The sequence below is a fragment of the Triturus cristatus genome, chromosome 6 (genome assembly GCF_964204655.1).
Source record: "Triturus cristatus chromosome 6, aTriCri1.1, whole genome shotgun sequence".
NCBI lineage: Eukaryota > Metazoa > Chordata > Amphibia > Caudata > Salamandridae > Triturus > Triturus cristatus.
The window spans coordinates 1,753,402,005-1,753,427,801 of record NC_140589.1 but is presented as its reverse complement, the minus strand read 5'-3'; the positions used below and the strand labels follow the sequence as shown (position 1 = coordinate 1,753,427,801).

The window sequence follows — 25,797 nt, the reverse complement described above, 5'->3', positions numbered from 1 at the left end:
TTGATTACAGTGAACTGCTGGGAGCCGTGCATTATTGTGGTTTGCCTGAAAAGGTACCTACAACCCAGTCACCTATACACATAGTCCAACATTGACAGATGAGATCGTCACTGTTGTCCATGGGCACATTTGCTTTTTCTTTAAAATAATAATCATACATCTTGATCCCCTTAAAAAGTTTTTGTTGTTTTATTCATTCAGTTTTCCTTTCACTAAATTGGGTTGTGGATTTCATGTGTTGCACGTTTTACCGTTAAAGTTGTTTTGGTCCCACACAAATATTTTCTGAACATTTACTTTGAGGAGCGTGTTGCTTACTTTGAGGGAGTTTATGCACAGCTCGCCCATCAGTTTACAATCCAATTTCTTATGCAGGACCTAGAACATAGAGACAAATGCAGAAGGCCTTGCCCTAGGCCGATACGTGAGAAGGCACACCCCCTGCTGTAACTACCCCAGGGCCCATTGTCATTCTGTATGTGACAATCAGCCTCAGTCAGAATGATAATGGGCCAGTCCTCAGTCTGTGTGGGCGGGGAGGGGCTGCCGCAGCCTCTACAGTCTAAGAGAGAAGTGCGAGCTGGCCCCGATAGCGAGAACATTAAACTCCTAGGGCGTCTCTAGTGGAACAGAACAGCTTGCTGCCATCCCCAAAATTACAGACAAATGGTGTCCGTAAAAAGAATGATAACGGACAATGGACAACATGCCAAAATAACGGACGGTCCGTGAAATTTACAAACGGTTGGTCACCCTAGTCTGTGGTCACTTTCCTTCCACTGGCCACGCGCTTCTGCAGGCACATGTACTCTATAAGAGGGCATGTGTCTTCAGTCTCTCCCTCCTCCCAACGTCTTGCCTCTTACCTCAGACCCCTCCCTTCCTCTTATTGCCCATGTGTTGCTGCTCCCTACATCTTCCCCCAGCCCTCCTTCTGATAGCTGTTGTAGCTGCTCCCTCCTCTGCCAGACCTCCCTTGTGTATTTTTCCCCCATGCTCCTTTGTGTTGCTGCTTCCTCCTTCATTCCACAATCTCTCCATGTTTGCTCCCTCCCACCTCCCTTGCACATCCCTTGTGTTGCTTATTGTTGTTACTGATCTCTCCCTCCTGGATACACCTCCCTCATGTTTATTACCCTTGCCCACAAGCACTCATCTCAGTGTTTGTTGTGTTGCTACCCCCCTAAAAACATTGAGCTTTTGTGGATATGAGTTCTAATTTGCTTTGTTTAATGTTTTTAGACATATTGCATAGCACTGTGAACCCTGTGCAACATGACGAAAAGAAAAAAACATGACAGTCAACGCTAGTTGTGTCATTTCGCTTTTTTTTCTTTACTTTAGGCTATGTTTCACAGCGGTCCATGCAACATGTCTAAAAAACATTGAAAAGGCATATAGATCTTGCACAGGTGAAAACCATTGGCTTTGTCAATGCTTTTTTATGTGTATTACTCCCTGTACATTTTGTCCGTATGGGAATGTTTTATTACATTAAGAAAGTAGGTCCACAGTGGGCCTTAGCAAAAGATAAATAGTGACTGTATTTTAGCAATGTACATAGGTATTTTTGTGCACCTTAGTCTGTTGTTTTTATTGAACTCAGAACCACAAAGAGTTTGGAGATACTTATGTGTAGGAGGGAATTGTGGCTTTGTTGAAGAAACTCAGTGCTTGTAGTTAATTGAAATAATTGGGTAAGTTTGAACTTTGAATTCACCAAAGTAACAAAATGTCTTTTCTTTTACAGTTTTTGAAGCTCCTGATGTACAGTTAGAACTATGATGTTGCTCTTTAATGCAGGTAAGTGTCAGCTGAATAACATGCAAACTGTTGTGTTGTAGTTTGATTGCCCTTGTCATATAATTTTGGCTGATATACGTGAATGAAGCAGTTAGCATAACATGAGTAAACAGGGTTCAACAATAGCTAGATTAATACCATTCTGGAGTATTTTATTGAATAGTTTGGCGACAGGGGCGTGATGACGCCACTCTCCGAAGACCCAGCGAGGGAGCCGCGGTAAGGAGTGCAATCTCCCTGAAAGCAGTAACATGTACAAGTAAGCGGCATCCCCCCTCCTTGCCCCCTTGGACCACCTTCATGCAGTGGATCACCAGCACGGACCGGGACTCGGGAGCTTCACCAGCTCGTGACGCGGGTGTGTAGTTGTGGCGCTCCGAGTAAGGGAAGCGGGCCCAGCGGGGATTGCGGCCTCCCCCATAAGCGCGATCTCATCGAGTAGCTGACTCGTGTTGCTGGTCCCATAGAGGTGCCGCAGGGCAAGGCAGCGGGCACCTGAACGCACAACAGAACTGGGGCCCCGGGGGCTTAAATAAGAGTAACACAGCCGCTGAGATCTGGGAGCCTGCAGTAAGCGCGGCACTTGCGACACTGCTCCCCCACCACAAATCGCCCTTTACCTGAGAGCTGGATGGAAGAGACCATGGGGGCTGCAAATCAACTATGGGGGAGAGCGCGACTCAGGCTGTGAGACGGTGCAGAAAACAGGGAATGATGCGCAAAGACCCCAAGCAGCGATTTGAAGCGTTTAAGGCCCAGGAGGTTCGACAAACTACTGGAATAGCAGGAGAAATGACCACTGGCGCAACAGGAGGAGCTGCCCCCCCAGATACCACCGCACTCCTACTGGAATTGCGCTCAGTGTTTAAGGTGCTAAACACCATGTTCAATGCACTAGATAGAAGGCTGGATGGTCTGGGTGAACGCATAGATTGCCACGAAACCCGCCTGGATACAGCGGAGGGGCGTATATCGGACTTGGAAGATGGTGCAGCCCAGTCTACTAAGTGGGTGGAGCGCCTTGAGCGTATCATGAAGACAGTCGCCGCCAAGAACAAAGATTTAAAAGCCAGGAGCCGCCGCAATAATGTGCGCATAATGGGAAGCCCTGAATCCACCAACACCGGGAGATTAGACCAGTTTGTTGAACGCCTATTGACTGATCTTTTCGGGTCCGAACAATTCACAGACACATTTGTAGTGGACCGAGCACATAGAACATTGCGGCCCAGACTAAACCCTGGATGCCCCCCAAGGCCCATAATGGCAAGGCTCCTAAACTTCAAGGATAGGAACACAACACTAAACACTATGGCTTGCTAGAGAAGCAGGGAACTTGACCTGGCAGGGATCAACTGTCTCTATATACCCAGACTTTACTACAATGGTGCAGGACACCAGGCGCAAGTTCGCTGGAGCAAAGGCTGCAATATGGAAGCTAGGCCTGCGCTACGGGATGTTATACCCTCCGAGACTCAAAGTCGATGTGAATGAGAAGACTAAAATATTCGACAAACCTGAAGACGTGTGACACTTCTGTAAGCAGCATGCGGGGACAAGCGAATTGCACTGTAGCAATTCCCCAGGTGGAGCGTCACAAGGAGCCCAATCGGACACAAGTGCGGATTCGTTCACAAGTAGTTAAAGAGTACTGTTGGCGGAATGGCTTGAGAAGTCGTGAGAAGCGTAAGTGGACTTTGACTTGAGCTAAAGGCATGTGGTGCGGGTCGAGGACGCGGCGAGCAAGGCTGAGTAAGCAGAGGGGATTTTCAGTGGGACTAATGTATCAGACCAGTGCTAGTGCGCGGGGCGCCCACATGCCACTACCCGAGTGGGTTCACAGTGGTACTGGAATGGGGAAATTTGCCAAGTTGGTGTTGTATTAATCAACAGTTAATCCTAGGGAACATAGGGACAGCACCTGGTGGGCAGCCACTAGGTAAGGGTGGATGGGTATAGAAATGTTCAGAATGTTAAAAGATTCAGTTTCACTAGTTCAATTGACAGGCATGTGCACCATCAATGGCGTACAGAACAGGCATAGCATGTTAGAACAACCACGATGGCACACAAGGTAGAAATACGCCGTAACACGAAAATCGCCCTAATGACATGGAATGTACGAGGCCTTAACAATCAAAAGAAATGCAGATTAGTGCTCCAATATGCACAGCAGAATGAAGCTGACATTGTTTATCTGTAAGAAACACACTTATCACCTACCACACTGCCCAAGTTCGCCACTGCTTGGGGCCCCCACAGGTTCTTCTCGAGCTACAGCTCATACGCTCGAGGGGTAGCAATACTGATTAATAAATGATTGCCTTTTGTACACACAGCCATGCTGACGGACCCGGAAGTGCGCTTTACTCTAGTAACAGGAACTTTTGCGGGGCACAAGGTTTTATTGGCCAATGTTTACTCCCCAAATAGAGATGCCCCAGCCTTTTATGAACAACTACATTTGTAGTCAGACACTCTAAAGGCACTTTTCCATAACTAGAGGCACCAGGCAGGATTGCCCTTTGTCGCTGTTGCTTTTTATAATTGCAATGGACCTGCTCATACGTTATTTCCAGAAAGACCACTTACATAGAGGTCTCCAGTTTAAGCATGGCCCAGTACTAGTGACTTTATAAGCGGATGATGTGGTGCTGTACATTAGAATGCCTGAGGTTAACCTCCAGCCACTATTAGTGGAGATAGTGCAATTTGGAGTCCTAGCCGGCCTCCACATTAATTGGGGCAAATCAGACGTGCTTTACCTGACGGATGCAAAGGACCACTTGTGCGGAGAATTCCCACTACACTGGTGTGAAGCTGAGACTAAAAATCGAGGAATTCACTTGCACAGAGATAAAGAACAAGTGTTGCACCTCAACTATGGCCCAGCGATGGAACGCCTACATGCACAAGTGGATCAATGGGTCAACCTACCTCTATCAATGGCTGGGCGGATAGCTATTTTTAAAATGGGGGTACCACCCAGACGCGCGAATACCCTTTGTTAAACCAGAAAGGGACCTAGCTAATCAAACCCCACTGAATGCACGCCTACCTGTGGGGATCCCACGCGCCCCACATGATATACAAACATTATCCACCACCGGTTGGGCATGGCAAAAGCTCCTCAGGAAGACAGGGGGGGGCATAACTATACTCACCAGCACTGCCAATATTAGCTAACCCATCGTTACCTCTGACATTGGAAGCTCTTACTAGGCATACTCCCGTCCAATTGGGGTTAAACACCATAGGAGACTTGTTTCCAAATGGTCATGTATTCGTCCGATCGGAGAACCCCCGCTTCTCATCAGCCACCTTCATGGTTCATTTTGTACTGGCCCGTATACAGAACACACTGAGAGATGTAATTTCAACTTTCCCTATAGAACCTAAAGAGTTCGCACCGCTCACATTAATAATCACAGATAGCAGAAGAGAGCACATTACGTTCCGGCTGTACAAGGCATGCCTCACACTAATGCTACAACACGACACTAAGGTTAGAGACGCCTGGACAGTTGATATAGAGCAACCGCTCACTGATAAGATGTGGAAGGGATGTTGTACGCAAACTAAGCTTGTCTCGTGTAATTACAGACACAAGCTACTTCACTTCAAGACACTAAGACGGGATTATGTAACACCAGAACAGATGGTCCGGATAAATAGCACAAAATTCACGCGATGTCCTAAGTGCAACACGCTAGCGGCATCTTTCATACATATGACCTGGACATGTCATATAATAGCTTCCTACTGGCAGGATATATTTAGAACAATCCAACAGATGACGGGGTTGCAGCTGGACCCCTCCCCATTACTAGCACTGATGGGATATGTGGACATGTTGCCTAAAAGTAATCCCAGATTTGTAGCAGTGGCAATGCTCCTAGCGAAACAAGAAATAGTAATCCGCTGGGGCACCAGACAGAAGCCCACAGTTAAAAGCTGGATTAAGAGCTTGTCATACCGTGACACCACAAGCAAGCTATTTGCTGAACTACAGCCACCCACATAGCGCCCGAAAGACATATGGCAGCCTCTAAGGGAATACCTCCTGAAGCAGGAGGAACGCAACACGCAATCTAGACAGATCTCAGAACAAGGTTCATAGATAATGAATGTCAGCTTCAGGAATTATATGAGAGGACAGTGCCTATAGGTGGAACTGGGGATTGTGGCCAGACATAAAGCATTGAGGGGGTGAACATGGGGGTATTAATGCAATATGTAACTGATAAGAACTATAATGGTGAAAGGATGATTGTCAAATGTGCCAAGCAAATGTCGATGGTGAATCTGAGAAGATGATGTAACTACATACCAATGTGCCTTTTTTCTGTGAATTGTTTGGTAAAAACGATAAATAAACTAAAAATAAAAAAATAAAAATATGAAGAGATCATCAGTACATGTTTGGTGTCTCTGGAATCCTAATTTATAAACCTTGCTTCTGGTGAAGTTGGATTTTAAACTACAATTCCGGATATGCCACTTTTAGAAAATTGGCATTTTTTGGTGTTTGCAATTTGGTGCCTTTGGTGTTTCTGGTCACATGAAAGGGTATAGTCGACAGTTGGGCTTTGTGTACTCCTCCTAGACAACTATACAGAATAGGAGTCAGGTGTGATTAGATGGGTCATCACTGGCAGGATGGGAGGGAGTGGCTGGGCACAGCCTCACTTACCCCTGAATAGGATGTATCCCACGTCCACACAAAGGGCTTCATACACTCTGTACATGTTCTGGAGCCTGGGAAGGGAAGGCAGGACATCTGTGCACTTCAAAGGCTTTGCTCTAGAAGCTTCTCCCCACTTCAAAGGCACAACTTAGATTTGTAGAGTATGGCTAATCACCCGTGAGGGTATCCAGGCGCAGTCAATAGGCACAGGAGATTAAGTGATTTGCCCAGAATGACAGGATGTTAGCTGACACCGAGACTCGAACCTGGATCCTCATCTCCAAAATAGGCAGCTCTGGATGTTACACCACATCCTCTAGGTATAAAAACTGGACCTCAGGCACCAACTCTTCAGTACACTTCTGGTGCTGTAGATACTCTGCCATGAAGAAGGACTGCTTTGCTGCTGAAGGACTGCTTGATTGCACTCTGCTGGCCACCTGCTTTGCTGTGCTGACCGGCTCCCTACTACCCTCTTGCCTGGTTGAGTAGGACTGAACTTGCATCTCTTGAACCCATACCCAGAGTGAATCCAAGGGCTAGTTGGCAGGCCTCCTGATATGAAGCCCCAGGGACCTAACAGAATTCCAACAACCTTGCATCTGCACCTGAATTCTGCCATCTGTGAGTCTACCCTGCCAAGTGGTGCCACCCCAGTACTGGACCCTTGAAAGTGGGCTTAAGCTACTTTGCCAGCATCTGTGGATCCAGCAGAACCGATGCGGCGCAGCACAACTCTAAGCAAAACCAACGTATCTCTCTTGCTTCATGGTTTAGACCGGTCTCAAAGACTTGCATCCAGTTGTAGCCTGCATCCCCATCAGAAACGCCACTGCACAACGCAGCCTCAGCACAGACCCTCGTATCTCTCGTTGAAGGTACACAAAGATGGCACCCTCCACACTTTGCACAAAAGGTTGAAATATCATAAGGTGCTTGCAAGATATTCAGCAGAAGCACCAATAGACTGAAATCTAAAATGTACAAGCAGGAAACACTTAAATACTAGGCCTTTCACTAAGCTTGAAGTGTGTGGAATATCCAAATTAGCAGTCATTAAAAGAAGAGACAAGCTGATTCTGGTTTTCAGATCTCTTAGCTGTCAAAGTAGTTACTGGATTGAGCCTGGTGATGGCCCCCTACATCCCTGTGGTTTCTAAAGAGTTGCGTGTTGACTTAGCAGGAGAAACCAGTACAGAAAGTTACAATTCCTCCTGCAGTTACTGACAACCATCTACAAATTGACGAAGGGAAACCTGAGGAAAAGCTCAGCTTAAAAAAAAAGTAAATGTTCTGGCAGACATCTTGATTGTGCTAGACAGTGCAAAGATGAGGGGTCCTTCCTAAAATCCCATAACCAATGCACATATCATGTACCTGTCAAGTCTGTAGGTATCTTGCCCTCCATTGAAACAGTTGTATCAAAAGTCTGGTGAAGTTTTTCAAGCAACTAGTTGAATTTCTGTTTTATAGCAATGCTTATTCATCACCACTTTTAAACAAGCATCAAGCTTGATGTGGCAGCCAATGGCGATTATATGTTTCACCTAGTCACTTAACATACTTTGAGAAACAGCACACAAAATCATTTGGAGTTGGCTTTTATCCCTCAACTTTATTAAATATGACGGCCTGTTTTTCTACTGTGCTCTGCACAAACCAGTACAGAAGATGATTGTCACATTTAATCAGTCCTACTTAGTCTGGGGTTGACATGAGCTAGGAATTGGAATTTGCACCCCCTCTAACAAGGGGTTACTCTCATTAGGGAAATACACTAGAATATTATGGTATTGAGGGAGACTTTAGCTCTAGTCTGAAGGACGTGAAAATGAGGTGGCCACTCTGAGTAGAATAATGATCATGAGAGTGTAAAATCCAAGACTTTTCTAATGTTCAGCTAATGAACAATGAGTCCTGAAGCCACACTTCATACTCCTGCCTCATCTTGTAGAATTCACCCTTAAACTGATCCCTGTGCTATTTTCCTAAGTTAAACTATGCCCCTCGCTATGAACATCCTACGGGTCATCACGAGATCCTTTACATTATTTTTATTGACAATATTCAGGATAATGCTATGTGTAAATTACAACAGTAAACTATGTAATCCACCTCCTGCTTCCACATCTGTATCTATTTACTAATAAAATAGTAATGTTCTGTGGCATCCTTATGATTGGTAAGTAATAATAGTCCATATGAGTTGCTTCTTTCTCAATTCATGCCCTTTGTATGCAAATTTTTCAATGTAAATTAAACTTCGAACTAATTGTAAAAATCGTTATTATGTCTGTGCGCCAGTTCGTCAAACACAAACATTCATCACCCGAGGCACCTGTGCAAATACATCTTGTCAGAGCAATGCTTGTGAAAGATGGTGAATGTACCATATTGACAACTCATATATCAATGTATCATCTTATTCTATGGACAAGAACACCAAGTGGACTTTTTTCTCAACTGAATCTTAATTTCATTTTTGTTTTGCAGATGACACGTGGATGAATCTTTCTTGTATTGCTGTGCCAAACATTTTCGCCTGATTAGACAGTTTCTTAATAAATAAAAAAAAAAATATGTGTTACAGTTCTATGCAACCTGTTTCTTTGTAAAGACATGGTGTGATTTAAGATACGGTCTATGTTAGTGTGTTCTGCTGAATGGTGTCCTAAATATTTGAAGAGCTGAAGCGGTTTTATATTAACACCTTTGGCAGCAGTAAATTGCTATTTTGCACTTGAACTTTAAAGGGACATGTTGCTATTGTAGGAAACCGAGCATTATTTTATAAAGTCTTCAAAGGAACAGCACAACACAAGAGAATTCAATAAAAAGAATACCAACACGGCAGTCTATAAACCAATTAAGTACACCAAAACACAACAAATGCTACAAATCCATCACATAGTAAAAAAAAAAGCAATGCACTTCAACACAAAAACATCATAAAAACAAATTCAACAGGTCACACAACAAATTCAGCACCCTAACAATAACGACAAAAAGCAACAACAAATCGCAACATCGAAGCATCAACCCAACACAAACATACCACACAACTCAAAGCAACATGAAATGCAACATAAATTCATTGTATTATTGTGTTATGCTATGGTGTGCTGCACTACAACCCAATAATGAAGCACAAAAACAATACGGCAGGCTAGACACCAACTTAGTACTATACATTCATAAAATTATAACCAAAATCTCAATGCACTGCAACACCAAAAAATCGTAAAAACAATTTAAACAGATCACAACAAAAATTCAGCCCCAAAAAATAAAAACACAAATGAACAATACGTCACAACGCTGAAGCATCAGCTCGACACAAACATACCACACTGCATAAAACAACATGAAATAGAATGCATTTTCATTGTATTGTTGTGTTATGCCATTGTCTGCTGTACTATTGCTTTGTTTTTGTGTATTATTGTGTTCTGCTCTTCTGTAATGTAGGTATGCTGCTTTGTTTTGATGTGTTGTATATTGATTATTATTGTGCTCGTATGTTTTAGGTTGTGTCCTATATTGTGCTGGCATGTTGTGTTGGTGTGTTAATATTCTGTGTGTGTATTCTTGTGTTGGAAATTTGTTGAGCAGGTGTGTTGTTAGATTGTGTTGCTGTGGCATATTGCCTACAGCGTGTGTGTTTTGTTCTGTTTTTGTTACTGCATTGAGTTATTAAGTGTGTGCAGTTCTTTTGCGTTGCTGCTTTTTTCAGTAGTGATATTGTGTAATGTTATTGCGTTGTGCTCTTTAGTTCTGGTGCTGTTGCATTGCTGCAGTTTCATTATACCTCACCAAGGGTTCATCCATTAAAAAGACAGCTTCTTTTTAACTTTTTGAATTGTGGCAAAGTTTACACCCAATACTTATATCCAATACACCAGGACTGAGTTGGTTTTAGTGGAAGGCCCATGATAATGGTGTTGGACTTGGCCCTTTGTGCAGGGTTATCCCCACACTTTTTACTTCTTCCTCTTATTTTTCCCTGACCTGTTGTTGTTGGCTTTAGGACTCTAGGCACTTTACCGTCGCTAATCAGTGCTAAAGTGCATATGCTCTCTCTGGCATATTTGATTTAATGGTAAGCCCCTAGTAAAGTTCACTGGGTGTGCCAGGGCCTGTAAATGAAATGCTACTAGTGGGCCTACAGCACTGATTGTGCCACCCACATGAGTAGCCCTGAAAAGGTATCTCAGACCTGTCACTGCAGTGTCTGTGCGCAGTTTTAACCAGCCACATCAACCTGGCAAGTGCACCCACTTGCCAGGCCCTAACCTTCCCTTTTTTTACATGTAAGACACCACTATGGGAGGCACAAGGTCCCCCATGGGCAGAGTGCAGTGTATGTGAAAGGTACGACATGTACTGGTGTGTGTGACACGTCCTGATAGTGAAATACTGCCAATTGTGTTTTTCACTATTGAAAGGCTATCTATCCCATTGGATAGAATGGTAGGTACTTTGTAACATCTTACAAGTATAACTTCCCATTGGGACGAGATTGAGAAATAACGTTTAGGCTCTCTGAACTCAAAATGTTTTAACACATCTTTTACTAAAGATGGTTTTTAAATTATGTGTTTGGAAATGCTACTTTTAGAAAGTAGGAAAACTCTTGTTTAACCATTCCGTGTGCCTCTGCCTGTTTGCAGATTGACTGTCTGGTTTTGGAGTGACAGGGGCTGGGGATATGCATTGACAGTAGACAGCCACTGGGGGGTTGATGTGTGCCGGGTCCTTCCTGGATGACTCAGAGCTGAGCTTAATTGGGCTTGGCTGTATTTAGAGTAGTGGGAGGAGATTTTCTTGCATCTGAATAGGGCCTGTCTCCCTTGCACAAGGCTGTCTCCACCCCCTGTGGTCATACTGCAGCAATGAAGACAGAACTGGTTTAGACTGGCCTCAGAGACCCTTGCTCAAAGAGAACAAAGAAATGTTGGAGTATAAGTATTAGACCTAATACCCCAGGACTTTAGATTACTTCTGGACTCAAGCGGAACCTGTGCCAAGGAAAAGAGCTGAAGAGCTGTGAGGAGGAGTACTGTCCCTTTGCTGTGTGCTGCGTGGGGTTGGCCTGCAGTTGCTGTTTCTACCAAGGAGAGGACAAAGACTAGAACTTTACTTTGAACCACCTGCTTGAAGACGATTTCCAAGGGCCTGTGTGTGCTGTTCTCCTGTTCTGAACTCTCAGAGACTCAAAGACTTTACCCCCAGGTCCCCTGAACTCCGCTGCTGAGAGTTCTGACCTGCCAGGAGGTGCCTGTTACAGTTCTGGGCCTCCCGAGGTTGTGCTTGCTGTTGGGTGCTGGAAGAAACACAAAGAACTGAACTTGCGGCTGTGTTCCTGACACAACACCGCTGTGCAAGAAAAATCTTCACGTATCACAGCGCCGCTGCGGAACCGACGCAGCACCTATCGCCACTGCAATAACTAACACATCGAGGGATCACGGCTGAAGAAACCAACGCAGCGCCGCTCAATGCCGCCGCATTGATCGCTGCCACATCCTGGATTTCCATGCATCGTACCTATGCAGCAAAATTTCCCGACGCATCACCCGCAGACCAGAACCATCTTGGAGTCGACACATCACTTCCCCCTACAGACCGGATTTTGTCACATCACTTCTCCTGCATGCAGCAGAACTGTCGCATCGCCTCTCCATGGTCTCAGGATCTGACGCATCTCTTTGTTTCTCAACTCTTACCATCTCTGTGACTGTTTGGCCTTGTGTATTGTGATGCATCTACAGGAACTTTGTGAGAAATCACTTATCCATGGTCTTCTATAGGGCAAGTAGTTTGAAACCTTTTTTAAAGTCATATACTTATTACATGTATGTTGGATTTTTGTCGATTTGGTCTTGTTGAGTTTAGATAAAGATACTTTATTTTTTTTAACTAGTGTGGTGTCTATTTGTGGTGTTATCACTGTATTACTGTGTGTTTTGATTACAAATACTTTACACATTGCCATTGGGATAAGTCTGTCTGCTTGCACCAAGCTACCAGGGGGTGAGCAGGGGTTATCTAAAGTGTGTGTCCCCCTTACCCTGACTAGGAGCAAGGGTCCCTATTTGGACAAAGGTACCTACCTCTGCGAACTAGAGACCCCCATTTCTAACACATGCCTATAGGACTAATCTGTTTATTATGATATGTTATGTGAAAGACCCTAGGTCTGATCAAATTATTGTGAAACGCATAAGTTAAAGTAGACAGGAATTTTTGTGGAATGTTATTACTCTATATGAAAGCCTAGAGATAGGTATTTTGTTACATGGAATCTCACTGATTGCATAGAAGGCAATGTTTTTTAGTTATTGGTCTCTCAGTTTGACAAACCATGGATATAAAACGTTTGCTCTGCCAGAATCCTTGTTAGGCCGTCCAAGGAGAGATAGCATTTTGCTGAGCCAATTGTACTTTTATCACTGTATGCATATTGGTTGCCAGCTTATGTGCACCTGATTAGGCTCTTGGTGGGTAAGTGTCAAGCTTATGATAAACGGTAAAGACTTAATTTGTTCATTGTCATGTCACATTTCATAGGTTTGAGCTGCTTATTAATTAAACGGTTTGGCAAAGCCAGTAGGCCCAGGCCTACTTATTGTGAAATGCATGCATTTAAGACAAAAGCCTTTAAGGATGAATAGTTATTACAGTATGCTAAAGCTTGTAGGTAGATACATGGAATTTCACAGATTACCATAGTATACAGGGGTTTTGGTGTTGGTGAGTGTGAGAAATTGGGTTGTTGGTTGAGGGAAGTGAACCCAAACTCAGACAAAAGCCCCAATCCTTCTCAGGGAGAACCACAAAAAAACACTAACTTAACCTGTGCTTAACTCTCTGGTAGCTTAGCTCAAAAGCAGCAAGGCTAAATTTAGAGGAAATCTGTAAAGTATTTATGCAGCACTTCAACAATAATAAAGTGAAATCACAATACAAATAAAATCCCATCCAATTTTAGAAAAATATAGTAAATTTCATAAAATAATTTGACAACAAACTGACAAAAGTCCAATCAGTAGAACTGAAGTTATGTATTTTTTTTTTTTTTTTTTTTTTTTTTTTGAAACCGTTTATTGCAGTTCGTAAAAGTTACAGGTATGGGCCTACAACCATCCGGCCGGCCGCTAGAATGACAAAAACATATTGCACACTTACAGTAAAAGTCTCTAGGCAGTGCAGAGCAGTGAAACAGGAGTAATCAATGGTGCAGGCCACACAGCTCCAAGCCCACAGTACGGTTCCCTTTTCTTGAAACAAAACAACACCAAAAAACCCCACCCGCAAGGCAACCCGCGATCCAAAATAACAGCACGTGCTCCATAAGTGGGGGATCCAAACCAGCAGCAGAACTCTGGAGAGGGGAATGGGAATAGATCAGGGACTGGGGGACCGCGCGCCCGCGGCTGAGGGAGGGGGGCCGTCTAGGGAGACGGAGCAGGCGAGGCAGCCGGTAGCAGTGGTGGCTCACAAATACCCCCGCGGTAGGCGTTCCAGGGGCCCCAGAGTTTCACCCACGCCCCAGGCTTACCTCTCGCCACATACACCACCTTTTCACGAAACATACACCAATCCATATGCTCTTTCCAGGCCGACACCGCAGGGGGCCTCTGGGATCCCCACAATTGAGCAATGTCGCGCTTGGCTATCATGTATCCCAGAGTCACCCACCGCTTCTGCGGGACCGAATAGTCATTCGGTTCCCATACATTCAGCAAGCATCTCCTCGCTTCAGGCAGCAGCGCAACACGCGTCACCACACGCAGGACCTCAAGCACACCACGCCAGAATCGCTCCACCTTCGGGCACTCCCACAGTATATGCATGAAAGTCGCCAACGCACCACAGCCACGCTTACACATTCCGTCACCAGCAAAACCCATACGCAGAAGCCTTGGCCCCGTCACGTAAACCCGGTGAAGGATCTTGAGCTGGACGAAACGGAGGCGAGCCGGGATGGCCACCTCTTTCGGAGAGGCCACCGCGGAAATCCAATCCTCATCGTCCAGCTCCAGCCCGTCGGCAACCCAAGCCTCGCGGAGATTAGTCAGCAGGCACGATCTATCGTTGATCAGTTTTTTGTATATGAGGGAGATCGTGCTGTCCGGGACATGGCCATCTAGGACTCTGTCCTCCAGGGGGGAAGACTCCGGAATGGATGCGACATCCGGGAAGACGGAGCCCAGCGCATGCCGGACCTGTAGGTACCGAAAGTACTCACTGTCCTGCAGCTGGAACTCCGCCTGCAGCGTCTCAAAAGTTTTGAATCCCCCCCTCGTCCAGAGATCTCCCACTGTGCTGATTCCGATCGTGTCCCACTTCTCGAAGCCCTTCGATGTCCACAGGGAGCCCAACCTCTCAGACGCATATAGCGGTGACGCCCGGGTCAAACGGTCCTTCCACCCCATAGCTGCATTAGCCGCGTGCCAGACACGCACCATGACACGCGTCGGCCCCGTCAGACGGGAGTCGGGCGCGCCAGAGTAGAGCGCTCGATTGTAATCGCCACCGGGCAGGAGCATCTTATCCATCTCAAATGCCGGGTTCAAGGCGGGCCCGTAAAGGCCATGATTAATTGCAGCTAGTTGGGAGGCCCAGTAATACCGTTTAATGTCAGGGAGGGCGACCCCCCCATCGTACCACGGGAGCGTCAATTTAGCCAGAGCAATGCGCGGCCTCCCGTCCCAGAACAGGCGCCGCTGGAGGCCCTCCACCTCACGGAAATAGCGTGCCGGGACCAAGTCCATAGTATTCTGGAGGGCGTAGAGGAAGCGTGGCAGGGACATCATTTTAAACAAGGCCGCTCGGCCGAGCGGCGAGAGCGGCAGACGCCGCCAGCGCACCACGTCCTCCCTCAAACGCCGGAGGGGGGGTAACAAATTCCGCTCATAGCAGGCCTCCGGGTCAAGAGTGATATAGATACCCAGGTACCGAAAACCTTGGGAGGCAATCTGGATCGGACAGTCCCGTGGTAAGGCCGGAGCCTCCCCGGAAAGCACATATACACAGGATTTCGCCCAGTTGATGACCAGGCCTGAGTTGCGACCGAATGAACGCAAAACATCAACCAGGACGATCAGTGATTTACGCGGGGAGGCGAGATACAGAAGGATATCGTCAGCATAGAGGGACACACGGTCCTCATGCTCGGGAGTCCAGCGGAGACAGTTATGTATTTTTAAAGCTTAAAATTTTAAATAGGCATAAAAGATCAAAGCACCAACTGCAGGCATCCAGTTGCGTGAGACTGAGGCAAAGTCGAAAGTTACAGCAGACCACGACGTAGCATGATTCGGATAAGTGAAGTGGATTGGGCCCAGTCTCGGCTTACCTTTGAACTTAGAAGAGTTTAGAGTATTTGAAGAAACATTTCTGAGAAGGTAAAGAGTCATTGTCGCTGAGCTGCTGTACGAAGTTGCAGTGATTTCTGTGTACAGACTTATTCTCTTTCATAGAAGTTAACCCCTTTGCTGCCAGGCCTTCCCCCGTGCCACACCCTTTTTAGCTATGTGGGGTAGTTCTCTCTTAGGCCCCCATACCTTTTTATCCAGCAAAGGTACCCATGCTAAATTTGCGTCTTTTTCTTCCAACATCCTGAGGATACCCAGGGTTTGAGGATTCCCCTGGAGGGAACAGAGAAATTAGGCAAAATACAGCTAGATTTGAGTTTTTTTGAGGAAAATGGGCAGAGAGTGCTGCAGAAGACTGCGTCCGATTTTTTCCCTGCAAATGGTATCAACGAAAGGTTTCTGGTGCTAAAATCACCGTCTTCCCAGCTTCAGGAACAGTTAGATCTTTGTCAGAAAACCAAAGTGTTCGACACAGTTTTGTCATTTTATTGGGACTTAGCCTATTTTTTTTTATTTCAACTTTCTTCCAGTTAGTGGTAGAAATGGGTGTGAAACCAATAATGGATCCCGGAAAGCTATACATTTCTGAATTTAGCAAGGGGTTATTTGTGTTGATTCCTCAGGGGGTTCCTATGGAAAGTAACAGTTGAAATAAATATTGAAATTGAGTTAAAAAAACCAGCTATTTGTGCCTACATTTTCACCTGTTACTTCTAACTATGCTAGATTTTTTTAATCAATATACCGTTATGTCCTTGGGACCCTTCTAGTTGCTGGGATATATCGACCTTGTAGGTTCACCAAGAACCAGAGGTACCCAGAGCCAATAACTGAGCTGCACCTTGCAATATGTTTTCATTGTGTACCGGGTATACAGTAATTTCTTTGGTAAAATATATAAAGTGAAAAATAGGTATCAAGGAAACCTATGTATTTCTGAAATGGAAATAAGATATAGAGTTTAGAAGCAGTGGTTATTTTCACATCTCTGATTTTGTAGGTAGCCATAATAGCATGTGAATTAGGGGACAATTTTAAAATGTCTTCTTTTTAACACACTGTCTTACATTTGGAATGCAGAAATGCATAGAAAGATAATGGATAATAAAACGTATTCTACTATTCTGTACTCCCAGAAGTCTCCTGATAAAACGGTACCACGCTTGTCTTGGTGGGCCTAGTGCCAGCGACAGAAAATGGCCCAAAACACAACATGGACACATCACATTTTCCACTGAAATCTGACCCATTGTTTGCAATGGCCTAGTTGTGGATTTTGAGCCATAGCTCAGCCGGCACCTAGAGAAACCTAGCAAACCTGTACATTTTTCAAAACTAGACACCCAGGGAAATCCAGCATGGGGTGACTAGTGTGGCTCTCACCCAGTTCTGTTACCCATAATCCCTTGTAAACCTCGAACTTTGTAAAACACATTTTGCTCACATTTCTGTGATGGAAAGTTCTGAAAATCCGTGGTAAGCCACAAACTTCCACCCACACAGCATTTCCCCAGTCTTCCAATAAAAATAGTACCTCACGTGTGTGGGTAGGCCTAGTGCCTGTGAGAGGAAACAGTCCAAAACACAACGTGAGAACATCGCATTTTCCACAGAGAACTGATCCTTTTTTGCATTGTGCATAGCTGTGGATTTTGGGTCCTAGCTCAGTCGGCACCTAGGGAAACCTAGCATGCATGTAAATTTTTTTAAACTTGACTAAAAGTCTTACCTCACTTGTGTGGGAAGACCTAGTGCCCGCGACAGGAAAAGTCCCAAAACATTCTGTTGAGACTTCAAAATTATTGATCACAAAAAGACATGGTTTTGCGAGGGAGTCACCTGCGCTTTGTAGGAAAACGTTGGGTGATCCACGCAAGCCACACCTCCCTGGACTCCCCCAGGAGTCTAGTTTTCAGAAATGTCTGGGTTTGGTAGGTTTTCATTGATGGAGGCCAAGCCTGGGGACAAAAACAAAAGTGCCCCCCTTTCAAAAACCCAGGTCTTTTTGTGATAGATAATTTTGATGTCTCCACAATACGTTTTGGGCCCCTCTCTGTCACGGGCACTTGGCCCACCCATACAAATGTGGTATCATTTTTATTGGGAGACCTGGAGGAACAATGGGTGGTAGGAAATTGCGTTGGCCCAGTGATCCCACAATTTTTCCACACAGAAATATGAGGAAAATGTAATTTCTTTTACCAAAATATGAGGTTTGCAAAGGATTCTGGGTAAGAAAATCTTGGGTATCCATGCAAGCCACACCTCCCTGGACTCCCCGAATCTCAAGCTTTCAGAACTGTCTGGGTTTGGTAAGATGGCCACCAAGTCCGGGACCAAAAACCCAGATGACCCCCTTGCAAAACCAGGTTGTTTTGTGATCAATCATTTTTGATGCCTCTAAGATACGTTTTGGGCCCTTCCCTGCCGTGAGCCCTTGTCGGGAGACCTGGGGGAACGCTGCGTGGTAGGAAATTTGGGTGGGCTTGGTGATCCCACAACTTTTCCCCGCAGGAATGTGAGGAAAATTTGATTTATTTTTTGCCAAATTTGAGGCTCGGCTCCGTTGTCGGGATTATGATGGCACTTTCCGACAGACTTTTCATGTTGGCCTTTCCAACATAAAAAGGCTGTCGGAAAGTGTCTTTAGGGGCCCCTAGCAGGACTCCCTTGCTCTCTGCCCCCGTGCCTGCCATACGGTGCAGGGATGTTTACAAACATCCATGTGTCAATGGAAGCTTGTGCTACGGGCCCTTTCCGCCCACTGCACCAGCTTCCATTGACAAATGGATATTTGCAACCGCCCTATGGGCAGTCGCATCGTAATCTTGCGGTCGGAATCTACGACCTAAGTTCGGGCAGTTCCAGGCCGCTACTGTGTCGTCTGCCCGACATTTCAATTAGGCCATAGTATTTTGCCTTGTAAACTGCAATTTTGTATACATTTTCTGTATATTTGTACTTTTATGACTTTATGCAGATGGTTGTCTCATGGAACGCTTACTCTCAGTACAATGAGCTTGAGATGGTTATGGTGAAAGGCCAATGATAACAGCTATATGCCTGATTGTTTATTCTGAAATGTTATGAAAAAGGCAATAAACCTAATATTTTGATTGTGAAAAACATATATTAAGGTCAAAAGGCATTTAAGGGTAGATTGTTATAAATCTGAATTCAAGCAAACTGATAGGTATATTACAGTAGACCCGAGTTGGTTATAGTGACAAGCCGGTGATAACAGCTATAGGCATGATTAGTGTGCAAGAAAATGTCACACCTGATGCCATAAGCCTGGTCTGTTCATCAAGAAATGTTATTACAAAGGCAGTAGGCCTGACTTACTTATTGTGAAAAGCATATGGTAAGGCCATTAGTCCTCTAACAGTGGATTGTTATAACATTATATTACAGGCCATAGAAAAGTATTTGGATGCATGTAATCATACAGATTACCATACTAGGCAATGGATTTAGGGTTGGTTGCCTACTATGATTAACACTGTGAGTAGAATTTCTATGTGATATTCTTGTTAGGCCCTATTGAGAGAGGAGTATATTGGTTTGCCAACTGTAATTTTGCATATAATTGTAAAGAACAGAACTTGTAATAGAAGCATCCAGCTGCATCCGAATTGTAAGACCTGCATTACAAGCATGAATCCTGTATGTTTCCCCAAGGACTATGGCTGCTAATCGCAGCCAACACCTCTAGATAAAAATCTGTGGAGAGAATGGGAAGTTACCAGGGAATCAGACCATCATTTACCAGTTCCCCCTATAATTTCCTATTTCTCACAAGAACCTTAGGATTCACCTTATAGCCCCTGTTTACACTGAATCTTCCAAGAAGCAAGTACTCCTGGATTGGTAATGCCAAGTAGCTACACCTAAAAGGACCAAATTTAGGGTACTCATAATACTGTTATAAGTAGTAAACAACTAAATGGTTCTTTAACAGGTTTAATGGGGACGAGCCTACAGGGCGATAATTAATTTGTGAATGAAGGAAAGTGAGTTATTAATTTGGGAGTGACTGACACTACCAACATAACAAAAGAAAATTGTTGATAATGTACAGTGCAGCTCACTCACTGAGAACACTGTGGTCAAACCCCGGTAGCTTTGGCACAGCAGCAGACTGTTCCCCAGGAAAATACGTGTTAGGTTCAAATAGTATGAAACAACATTAAAGCAAGGAAACAAGATAATTACATTTCCAAAACAATTTTAAAAACAAGCAAAACGTAATAAGGAAAATATATACAAATTATAAGAATTGGATTAAAGTAACTGAACATATGGAGGTAGAAAGTGCCAGGAAATCACACTGTGTCCATTAATCCCTGAACTGTTGCCCCCACCCCCTCCAGTGCTGACCTCTCTTTCTGCCTAGATGGGGTAGTTTGAGCTTAAGCCTCCATAACGTTTTGTCCACAAAATGTATCCATGACAAATTTGCGTCTTTTTTTCCATACATCCTCGGGATTTGTAATGGTGTCCAGGTTTTTTGGATTTCCCTGGAGGGAAAATAGGCAAAATATAGCTACATTTTGAGTTTTCTGAAAAAATTGGAAAAAAGTGCTCCAGGTAAAAGTGTCTGTTGCATTTTCCTAGAAATGGCATCTAAGAACAGTTTTATGTACAGAAGTTACCATCTACTCAGCAGTCAGGAAAGTGTAGAGCTGAATCAGAAAACCTACATTTTTTTGCCAGTTTTGGAATTTTTCAAAAATAGTAGCACATTTTACTATTTTTTGTGCTTTCAGCCTACTTCCAGTTTTGTTGTAGACAACATTGTGAACCACATGTGTGATCCAAGAAAGAACGTGGAGATTAGGGAGGACCAAAGTTGCTGTGAGGATGGTGCGCCAGACCACCAATGACAACTCTGCCTGAATTATGCTGCAATGTAGAAGGGAAATGTAAGTCCTGGTAGAAAAAAGAACAAAAAACAAGGATGTCATGCACTGTGGTACTACAGACGGTACACTTACACTGCCTCATAAAATCAACCCAACTCACCAGCTTAGTTAACCACAAGAGGCGTGAGAGAGCAATCACAAGTATCCCTCAGCAGGTGTAATGCAAAGAGTGACAGTGCAATCCGCTCCAAAGATCCCAAAGGGTCACAACAAAGACAAAAGCAGTGAATCCGAAAAGGTCAGCAAGACAACATAATTAAAGTAAAGAAATATAAGGACACAAAAAAATCTATGAACCTTCATAATAGTTTGTTGCCACCTATTACTGCATAGGTGATGAGGAATTCAATTACAGTCTCTCACCTATTAACATCATATGCCAAATTATTCATGTAAAGGCCAGTTGTGGATAAGAGTCCTTGTCTAGGAGGGAACACGTGGGAAGTACAGTTTGCTAGCAGAGTGCGAGTGCGGAGGTTTGAATACCCATACAATGGAGCTGTCAGTCCAAATTGTTTAGGCAGCAGCTGGGGTGCCATGACCACCACACCAAGAAAGACCCAAAGTACATGCACCGAGAGCTGGAGGGGTAGAAAACAACAGAGCTGAAGCAAAATAAATCCTCCAGGAATAAGTTGTAGCCAACCCTCTGAGGATGCGTTTAAATAGCATGCTCCCAAAACCTGGCCACCGGGACTGAAACAACACAGTGGTTTCACAAGACCCTGCACGGCGTCCAGACCACAAATGGAGGAAGTCAAAGGTGTGGGGAGTGGAGGCTGTGCACAATTAGTGATGAACAGGAAAAGATGGTATGAACTGCTAAGGTACCGTGCATCATGGGTCAGCCATAACCGTGGCCAAGAGGGCGATACTACCACAACACTGCCTATGGCTGGGAGTGTCCCACAACAGCATCTCCCCACAACATCCAACTGACGGGATGTGGTTCTGCAGGGTTTCAGGCATGAAACTGGCTAACCAAATGTGGGGCATATACAGGAGTGGCCGATTCCCAAGATCGGTCCTTGGAGGGTATCCCTTCCAGTCAACGAAATAGAAAAAACACCCAAATCTCCTTTGTGAATCCAGAATACAGTGCACAATTCATGGTCTCCTACCAAAAACGGAGATAGAGGGGGAATTGGGTGAGTTGTGGAAATTAAGGGTTTCAGAAAAGTAGTGTGAAACAAAGGGTGAATCCGACAGTTATCAGGGAGGGTGAGTTTCATGGCCACATAGTTAATGATCTTCTGAATTGAGGAAGGGCCCCACAAACCGTGCTTGTATTTTTCTCAATCCTTCCAATTTGATTTTCTTAGTGCTCACCCACACTATGTCACTGACAGTATAAGTATAAGTATAAGTATGAGTATAAGTGGGTGCAGAGCATCTTTGTTTATTGCATTGCTCTTTCATCAGTTCCTTTGTTGTCTGTGGCTGTTCTTTTACTGTAACTCATAACTCACATCTTTTGTAACTTATTTAGTTATGTATCTGCTCTAGGAATTGCGTGTGTTAACTGAAAGGGTAAGATTCTTGGATGATAACCTGAATTAGGGCAGTGTGTACACCATTATTTTAGGCGAATTCTGCAAACGGTAAGGATCTTACCTAGCTACTCGTCACAGATGCTAACAAGCAGCAAAAATATTGTTTCATGGACTGATTGATCCTTTACGTTTGCCCAACAGACTGCGGATGGTAGGCTGAGGACAAACGGTGATCAATATGTAAAGTGGTGCAGACCTCCTGCAAGTATTTAAAAATAAACTGAGGGACTCGATCTCTTATAACAGAAGGCACACTATGGACCCGAATGGCATGTTGAATGAATATGTCTACCATTTCCTTAGCTGTAGGTAACTTGGCAAAAGGAACAAACTGTGCCATCTCAGAAAAAAGGTCCACCATCACTAAAATAGTGTTGTATATCCTTTATCCTTTGGGAGATCTGTGACAAAATCCATACTAATAGTGTGCCAGATTGAGGGAATGACTGGAATAGGATGCAATAAACCTGCTCTGGGGGCATGCAAAGGTTTATTGCTACCACACACAGGACACGCCTTTCCATAGGTCTGCACATCTTTCGTTATGGTATCCTTGAAAAACCATAGCCATCACAGCTCCTTGTGATTTTTGTTCTCCTGGGTGTCCCACCAGCGATGAATGACACCAGTGCAGTACCTGATCTCTAAGTTCTCTAGGGATATAGAGTTTTTGCTCATTGATAGAAAAAACCCTCTTTAACAACATGATCAGGGTGTACTAACCACTGGGTATGTTCTACCATTTTCAGGGTCTTTTTAATATCAAGGAACTCATTGGCTGAGCAAACTATTATTCTCTGGAGTGGTATCATAAAGAGCTCTCTCTGCAAGTCTTTTTCCTTCTGAGGTGATACAAAAATACGGCCTGTTTGTAATCATGAAATGAATCCCGTTAAAAAACAAAACCTGAGGAGTAAAATCCCAAGCTCATCGAAAAAACTTTGGGTTCTTATGGCTGGCATAGGAGGAAAGCCTTTGTTTCTGACTCCAGGGAGTGGTCACACTGCCTGGCAGAAAGTCAGCCAGAGCACAGAAACCCTGTTGCAACCAGGTGTGCAACTTCTAAGGTAGCCACCTTATTGATGTAACAAAATGTTACTACATCTATCACAAGCATGACTTATAATTTACCATGTTACATTTGTATTTTCAAATGCTGACCAAAACAAATATATTAATATTCACATTTGTAGTGACCTGTTGACTACCCTCATCCCATGTCATGGCCTAAACTCACTAATCCAGGCCCGCAACATCATCTAGCCTTGGGGGCTCCTATACATTTTGTGATGGCACATATGTATGGCACAGTGAATACTGGCCACTGGGAGTAAGGGGCCTGCAGTTCGGACATGAAACACTTTGAAATGTGAGTAAAATGAAATTAAATGTTAGCTCAAGAAGTTTTGGTAACTCTTCCTTTCAGTGTTCATCCATTTAAAAAGCATTCAGGGGCATGTTTTAGGGACACTCAAAATGTGATGAGGCAAGGATGTATGTGTACGACAGAAATACCTCAGTGCTTCAGTTGTTTGTCCCTGTGACTCAGCCGCAGCCTGGCCCATGAATGTGACTGAGAACTACTCATTTTCAGGCCCTGCTATCTGCAGCCTTGTGATCATGATGTCACATGAACACAGCCTTCCCTTAACTTCTATATGAAAAAAATTACTGTGTGCCCATCTAAATGAACTAAAGGCTGTGTGCTACTGTGAAGGGGTCTAGGAGCTACTGGTAGTCCCAAACAACTGTTTGGAGACTCCTTATCTAGGCAGAATGATTTGTGGGATGATGTGCATATCTAACATCATTTTCATTTGGTTTGTACAGAAAGCATTTATGTAGAGTTGTAAAGAGTATATAATGTGTTTTCTAATTTACATGATGTGAGTATTCATCGTATCACATGTAAATCAAACATATACATACATGTATCTCTACATACACACCAAATAGAATCTAGAGCTTTATGCACACAACACATACTAATGTTGTTGTTTTTTATTATAAAGTGCTTACAAATCCCAAACATCATTGTCCTAATTTGTTGCAGGGATTCTGCACGAATATAGAACTATGCATGAGATTATGGGCCCGTAGTATGTAGGGACTGACTTATCCTACCACCTTGGTACCCATGAGCCTGGGACCGACTACCTATAGTGTCTCACTTGCCCTCCAACTCACTCACAGAAGAACAAGTGATTAGACACCCAGAACACAACACTCCCAACTCTTTCAGGAATCACGGTTGCAAGACACACCCTTTCGCTCACACTCTTGTACTGGTACACAATAAGATCTGACAGAGACATGAACAACGTGCACTAGTATGCAGTATACGTGCCACAATCAGCAGAAAAATACATACCACCAATACGGTCAGCATAGCAAGTAGTCCGTAAATCATAAAAGTAGCTGTCATGATGAATGACAGTGTAGCCTAACCTCCCTCCTCTTGTAAAGAAGCAAGATGATTATATATTAGAAGATCTCCTGGTGTTATCAGCAGACCCCTTACCTCTGTCTATAGATGGTAGATCTACCTCATAGGTGCTGTCATGCTCTTCTCCCTGGAAAGGTCTTTCTCCGAGTGTGTGCTACCTATCCGTGTATTCCAATAAGACCAAAGTATGTGTTCCCAAACAAACAACTGCATCCAAATGTTTTGTCTAGGTACTAGGGCTGACCAGAACAGAATAACAAGGGGCATTGTTGTTCAACCTTGTTCACAATGTTCAGACTAAATCCCAGAAACCTGCAAAGCGTGAAAACAACTGTAGGTTCTTATGTGAAAGTTTCAGAGATGCATATGCAAAATAAACGTGTGGTAACAAGTGCAAAGCACCAGACAGTCTGCAGCATGCTCATGCTAACATAGGGAAGACGACAATGTCCTCATGGGCCAGGTGACACCCTTCCCTTGGTCAGGATGCTAGCACTGGACTAATACAGAAGTCACAGGTAAGCAGAGCCAAAGTGTCTCATTTAAAAGCCAAATTGAAACCAAAGTCCAAAGCAGGACGTTGATGCAATGGAAAATAGAGTAGACAAAAATGTTTGGATGCAAAAATAGATCCAATCAGAGGGTATTATCCAGGCCAAAAACTTTGTGTGACAAGTGGAATGCCAAAAGCTGCAATAGACCTTCCAGAGTGAAAAGGGATGCCATCCAATTAAGCAGATCAGATGAGCAGACATGCTTCTCATATCAAGTGGCCGTCAGGAGCATCCCAGGGCAGCCCATGTCTATTTCGATGAAACTCAGATCCAAGATGCGCTGTCCATGGGCACAAGGACTCGCTTCATTCGCCGGCCCCAGCAAAGGATTTCTCACAAGCCGCATGCCTAATGAACAGTCCTGATCATGGGACATCCAGGTCCCATTGAAAGAGGCACCGGATGCAGTAGAACACAGGTTGCACACAGGTGAAGTAGGCATAACAGAA

At 44.3% G+C, this 25,797-nt stretch overlaps 1 protein-coding gene across 1 annotated transcript in view; it reads left to right on the top strand.

Moving 5' to 3' along the window:
- LOC146821928 (uncharacterized) overlaps positions 1-9,085 on the top strand; it is a 477,592-nt gene extending 468,507 nt beyond the window's left edge. The window contains exons 26-27 of the mRNA XM_085609939.1: positions 1,751-1,803; positions 8,984-9,085. Coding sequence (XP_085466065.1) covers positions 1,751-1,777 — 27 coding nt within the window. The 3' untranslated portion in view covers positions 1,778-1,803; positions 8,984-9,085. The remainder of the gene's footprint in view (positions 1-1,750; positions 1,804-8,983) is intronic.
- The last annotated feature ends 16,712 nt before the right edge of the window (positions 9,086-25,797 follow it).